Source organism: Propithecus coquereli, unplaced genomic scaffold (assembly GCF_000956105.1).
Source record: "Propithecus coquereli isolate 6110/MARCELLA unplaced genomic scaffold, Pcoq_1.0 Scaffold137, whole genome shotgun sequence".
NCBI lineage: Eukaryota > Metazoa > Chordata > Mammalia > Primates > Indriidae > Propithecus > Propithecus coquereli.
Window position 1 is genome coordinate 2,909,952 of NW_012137969.1, and position 6,638 is coordinate 2,916,589.

A 6,638-nucleotide genomic window follows, 5' to 3' on the forward strand; every position below is an offset into this window, starting at 1 on the left:
TCCCTTCAATAATGGAGCAGAAGGGAGCTGTTCCTTCTGCTGTATAATAGAAGAAAACATAATGCTTAAGGACTTCTCAGACCCAACACGCTGTGTGCAACAGGCCCTTTCAACTCAACCAAAACGCTTTGTTAAAAATGTCTTGGCCAGGCATGGTGGCTCACACCTGTAACCCCAGCACTTCGGGAAGCCAAGAGTTTGAGACCAGCCTGTGCAAAATAGTGAGACCCTCGTCTCTAAAAAATATATGAAAAAAAATTAGCTGGGCATGGTGGTGGGTGTCTGTAGTCCTAGCTACTCAGGAGGCTGAGGCAGGAGGATTGCTTGAGCCCAGGAGTTTGAGGCCACAGTGAGCTATGATCTGGACACTGTACTCCAGCCTGGGAGACACGGTGAGACTGTCTCTTTAAAAAAAAGGTATGAATTTCAGAATACACAGGGATTTACATTAAGCTCTATAATATGTCTTGCATCCTACTTATAAAATTAATAGACATACAAGAATTATCTAAGTTCAAGGGTTTCCTAATTTACTTTTTATTCTCTATATGCTTGCGACTTCGTAATCACTTCAAGATCTTACCGTTCATTCCAATGTCAAAAAATGGGAAATGATTTCCAAATATGAAAAACTAAGTCCAACATTTTGCACTATGCATTGTTTCTAAATTTAAAATGATTCTGCCGTCCAACACTTAAGAACAGAATCTATTTTCCTTTTATTTATTTATTTTTTTTGGAGATGGGAGTCTTGCTATGTTGCCCAGGCAGGTCTTGAACTCCTGGCAAGGAGCCACCACACCCAGCAAAAGCCAGAACCCAGAAAGGCAAAAAGAAAAAAGGGAAAGAAAATGCATGTAAACTCAAAGAACTGCAGTTCTTTTCAAATAAGCTTCCCTTGGTTTTCATTGCCAAAATGATAGAACCTGAAATATTTCAAATGAATGGTCCCTTTTATAATTCAATCACGGAAAGGTAATGTAAAAGAATACCTTATTTCTGTACTAATTGCCTCAAAAATAAAAAAGCTTGTAGAATGCCTTTTGTAGTCATGAAGAACTTTATGCACATTTATCATCGGTTTCCTCTGGGCTGTCACCTCTTTCCCAGAATTTTCCACAGGAGAGGGCATCTTCAGACAGGAACACAGGATCAAAGAGAGAAATCGCAGTAAAGTATATGTGTATAAAAAATTTAATGTGGGCCAGGTGTGGTGGCTTATGCCTGTAATCCCAGCATTTTGGGAGGCCAAGGAGGATCACTTAAGCCCAGGAGTTTGAGACCAGCCTGGGCAACATAGCGGAACCCTATCTAAAAAAAAAATGTTTTTAATTAAAAAATTAATGTGAAGAAAAAAGTGATTGTGAACTTTCCCCAAAAACTGTCTTAGAAAAAGCAGGCCTTATTCTTTATCCATATGAAAACATTTCAAATTTATTAACACTTGATGCTAAATAGGGAATTCTGTACTTTTTCTTTGCAATTGGTTGAACATTTACATACTTGAAATTTACAAATCAAACGAAATAAAATGGTGAGTCATGGAAAGTTCTATCCTAAAGGAGTACACTTAGTTTAAAAAAAGAATGGGGGGGGAGTAAAAGGAGGGCTTGACAAGAAAAGTTCCTATTTTCAAACATTTAAGCGTGCCCACCTCATTTCACAATCCGTCAGCAACACCAACAGGGCATGTACATTCACCAGGGCTTTCCTTGCTCAATCAAGACAGTGTCATTTAGATTGGCTGGAGACGGTTTGTTTCGCAAGGACTCTTACTTTGGGACTCTGAGCACCACCCCAAAGGAACACGAAACACTATCTCATTATATCCTAGGAGGAAAGTGAGAGTTGAGTTCCAATCTAGCTTTACATTTTGTTTTTCAAGTTCTGCTTCTAATCTGCTGCATTAGCAACCTACTTTGGTGTTAGAAAAGTATTAGGAAGACAAGAGCATTAATAAAAACACAAGAAGAACCAAGACCACACACATAAAATAAGACATATTTATTATACTAAAGAACAAATTTTATTTTTCATTTTCCCAAAACACTAAAATAGCACACAGCATAGTAATTTAGCACACAATATAAACTGATATATGCAATTAATAATCCCCAAAATGTTTAAGTCTCACTTTGGGAGTCCTTAAAAACTTACACCCTTAAATGACCTTTATTAAAGTTATCAACAAACAACAAAAGGAGTTACCTCAGAAAAATCTTAGTGTAAAAGATACCTCAGTTCCTAGAACCTGGGAACTTTTTATAAGGGAAACACTTGATTTGCCTCTCTATAACTGAGCTACACCAAATAGTCTCAAGCTCCTTTTTATATTTAAGGAGTTTGAGAAAGGATTATTCTAAAGGTAAGTTTAATATTGCAACTTTCACCATAGGACCTCCATCTAAATTGCATTTCAAGTGGAAGCAAAGGGGTGTGAGAAAGGAAATCAAATTTTGCTGCAGACCAAAATCATTCTACAAAATGCAGAAATGATAACGGCTTACCATGAACTCAGCAAGGCTTAGTAAAAGTACAGGGGGGTAGACTTTACAAATATCCACTTCCATTAGGTGATCAGAGACAAGCTTAAGAGACCCACAGCATTTGGGACAGTAGCCCTTTAGAATGGGTATTAAAGATATGTAGAGAACTTCATGTTAAATCAAAATGTTCTAATCTGATATTTATATAGGCTATATCAATATTCTCCTGAATGTTTTCCCAATCCTGAGTGTCTTTCAAGCATAATTTAAAACATACTCGAAAATTTCCTTCTGCATCAACCAGCTTCTGAGTTAAAGCTCGACTTACTTTGGCCATACAAACCAAAGCAGGAACTTAAGGGCTGCCTGGTATGCATCCAGATTTAATGCGAAAGAAATCATTCTAAGACAACTTTTAAAATTAATCTATTTTTATTGTTCTGCTTGTACCTTACCTATGGCATAATGGATTTGCTAATTCAAAAGGTCATAGAGCCAGTAACCCCCATGTTATCTGCAGACCATCTGAGGTACTTTTTACACTTGAAAGCATTTTCCTGTATCCTATTGTTTGCTCTGAAAACATGGGCTTTAAATGTTCAAGAAAAACATGTTTTGTCTCATCATTCAGGAGTACTTCAGGATTTGCGTGCAGCATTGCAGACAGGACGGAATGCAGGCAAGACGGTTCCAACTCACAGCCCAGCCCCTCAGGAAAAGCACTTGGTGGGTCATCCTTAAAAATTCCCATTTCCAACAGTTCTTGATGGCATGGCAGTCCTGACACCCAAGGTTCTCCTTTGGAGCACTGTCCTCTGTGGCTGTCCGTGGCCCGGGGCCCTCTTCTCAGCCAGTCCCTCCCCAGAGCTTCCCCAACACCGCAGGACACTCCAGGAAAACACTCTTCTGCAGGAACAGAGAACAGACTCACGGCCTTGCTTGGAGTGCCTGCTGAAGCCGAATTTCTTCTTATTGATTCTTTTAAATACGGAAGCACTTTGTTGCCATTGTGAAGCAAGAGGTCAGCCCCACTCAGATCATTTTTCATTTGCAATGATAACGTCTCAGTTTGTGAATTTCCATTTACATCAACTGTAAGCTTATTCATCCAGGAAGATGTATCTGCTGGACAAGGGCTCTCCTCCTGTGTTCTTTTCTTAAGGCTATATAATGGTTTGTCTGAGTCATCTCCTCCCTCCCACTTCACTTTTTCCAGGCAGGTGCCAAGAGGCTTTCTTCTATCCCTCATGCTTTGTGTTCCTGGATGCAGTGAGCCTGAGGTCACGCCTTCATCGGTCAGGGGAGGGCCTTCAGTGGATCTCAATATGAACCTAGAAAAGACAATCAAAGTTTTACAATGATGACAGTAGGCTTAAGAGCATCTATACCCACCAAACATTTTCTAACAAATACCAAGATCTTTTTAACAATCTCTGCTACCAACGAGTCCTACACTGCAATAGAAAACAGAATGATAACCTACCCATTGGCGATCACAATAAAAAGAACAGCACTTTATTAATTCAGTATTCCCTAAAAATGCTTAAAAATAAGAAAAGCGTAAATTCTGAGGTTCTGTACTCTTCACATCAATATGGTTTTTTGTGTAAGTTCAATAAAAATCTGTCCTCCCTTTAAACAGTATATAATTGGGTGACTTGATTATGCAAACAAGGCCTTAACTGAAGCATCCTATCGAGAATGATTCTTGGGGAGTCAGGTATAACAAGCCACTTTTAGGGAATGAAGGTTGATTTACTTGTGGATCCAACAGGTTCCCACCCATCAAAAGCCAGCCTGGAGGGGTTCTGGCAAACAAGATCTCAGTCTTTAAGGGGTTCTATGGAAAATCACTTCCTGGCAGGCCAGGAAGCTCAGCAAATTTGGAGCCTTGATAAGAAAATAATTCATCCAAACTTACAGGTACTGCAGGTAAAAATATGGTGTGAAAAGTCTCTTGGGCTTAGTTCCCTACCCTCAGATTAGCAAATAACAGAGGCTTTGAAAGGCTCATCTGAGAATCCTCATGAAAACTTCTGGACACTTGACTGGTGACCTTAGCAGTTATCCGATACCATACAGCTCTAGGTTGCAAGAACAAACTCAAAGTGACCTAGATGGCTAATCAACACTCCTGCTGCATCTACAAACCTAAGGAGACCTTCTTCTGTGATCAAGATTAATCTGTCTTTGACATTATTATGCTACAAACAGGGAAGATGTCAGGAAAAATTGTGAAACATAGGATTGCTGGGTGTGCTACCTAGTGCATCCTTCCAAGTTACCTAATTTTACAGGGGCCTGCATCTTTCAATGTCTTTGAGCTGCTTTACAACTCTGTAAATTGTTTTTTTTCTTCTTTCTCTTTTTTTAAATTCAGTCCCCGTAGGGACCATCAAAAATTGCCAATGTCAACTATATTGCAAGTCATCATGGTGCAGTATTGGGAGAAGTTTTCAATTAGCAATAATCGCACCTCAGATAAACCTCATTACCACTGCGCAAAGCTACAACTCTGTAAATTGCCAAAAACTTTAAGAGCAAGGCAAATGACTTCCTGTCCAAAGAAATGAAAATTAATTTTGTCTCATGGAATGTAACTGATTATTGCCCTGTAGATATTGACCAGTTTTGTATCTATTATAAATTCACTTTAGTATGTGTGTGACTGAATTCTTCCTTAAACTGGTTGTAACATCTTACTAGTTACGCCATTAATTGATGAGTTAAATATAATTTTTGACACGTACTGTGTTCATCTAAAAAACAACAAGCTCAGAACATTAATAAATAAAAAATAAATGTACACGTAAGTTGTATCCAGTAATTTTTCTAAGAGGTTAGCTTAAGGAACGGCAATTTAACTAAAATGCACTAACTCTACTGGGAAGGAGGAGGGTTGGAAATGCTGGTACATAAAACAGACAGAGGGGGCCAGGTGCGATGGCTCACACCTATAGTCCTAGCACTTTGGGAGGCTGAGGCAGGAGGATCACTTGAGGCCAAGAGTTCAAGACCAGCCAGGGCAACATAGTGAGACCTGGTCTCTACAAAAAAATTTTAAATTTAGCCAGGCGTGGCGACGCATGCCTGTAATCCCAGCCACTTGAGAGGACTGCTTGACCAGGAGTTTGAGGTTGCAGTGAGCTGTGATGATGCCACTGTACTCTAGCCCCGGCAACAGAGAGAGACCCTGTCTCGAGAAGAGAGGAGAGGAGAGGCGAGGGAAGGAGAGGGGAGGAGAGGAGAGGGGAGGAGAGGGGAACAGAGGGGAGGGGAGGGGAGGGGAGGAAAGAAGAAAGAAAGAAAGAAAAGAAAAAAAAGAAACAAACAAACAGTGGGCAAAAGAGAACACCTCATCTTCCGCAGTAAGAAGACAAAAGACAAAGCCTAAAAGTGAAAAACTAAGAAGCAACACCAGATGCAATTTAGCGATAGAGAAGCAAACACTGAGAGAACCAGCTACAGCTGAAAGTGGTTGGCTATGGGGATGGAGAAATGGCAGGCAGGAAATGGCTGTTTCTCTGAACTAATCTTATGGAACTAGGGGAATCTTGAAGCTATATGGAAGTATAATTGTGTTAATTTTTTTTTTTTAAGAGTACACTGGTAACAAAATAAAGCAAGTAAGTATTATTGGAGGCCAAAATAGTAAGCAAAGAGAGCTGAGAAATGAGGTCGTAGAGCTGCACAGGGGCCAGATGATGAGAGGAACAGACCACCGCCACAAGGGCTTGGACTTCATTCAGCGGGTAATGGGGAACCAGTGAGGACTTTTTAGCCAGGATGTGATGCTTGGATCTGCATTTCGGATGAATTGCTCTGGCTACAGTGTGGTACACAGACTGGAAAGGAGCTACAATAAACAGACCAATTAGGAGGCTATTCCAGCAGTGCAGTGTAAAGATAAGTAAGGCTATGATACTAAGGAGAAAACATAAAGTGTTAGGTTTTTTTTTTGTTCCCCCCCCCCTTTTTTTAGAGATGGGGTCTCACTCTGTCACACAGGCTAGAGTGCAGTGGCACAATCTTAGCTCACTATAGCCTTCAACTCCTGGGATCCAGTGATCCTCCTGCCTCAGCCTCCCAAGTAGCTGGGACTACATGCGTGTGCCACCATGTCGGCTAATTTCTAAAATTTTTTTTTTTTTT

General features: G+C 40.2%; 1 protein-coding gene across 1 annotated transcript in view; it reads right to left on the bottom strand.

Annotated features, from left to right (window-relative positions):
- Window positions 1–1,989: 1,989 nt before the first annotated feature.
- The window catches only part of FAM220A (family with sequence similarity 220, member A), a 15,895-nt gene continuing 11,246 nt past the window's right edge, over window positions 1,990–6,638 (bottom strand). Inside the window, exon 2 of the mRNA XM_012638927.1 lies at window positions 1,990–3,817. Coding sequence (XP_012494381.1) covers window positions 2,974–3,735 — 762 coding nt within the window. The 5' untranslated portion in view covers window positions 3,736–3,817 and the 3' untranslated portion in view covers window positions 1,990–2,973. The remainder of the gene's footprint in view (window positions 3,818–6,638) is intronic.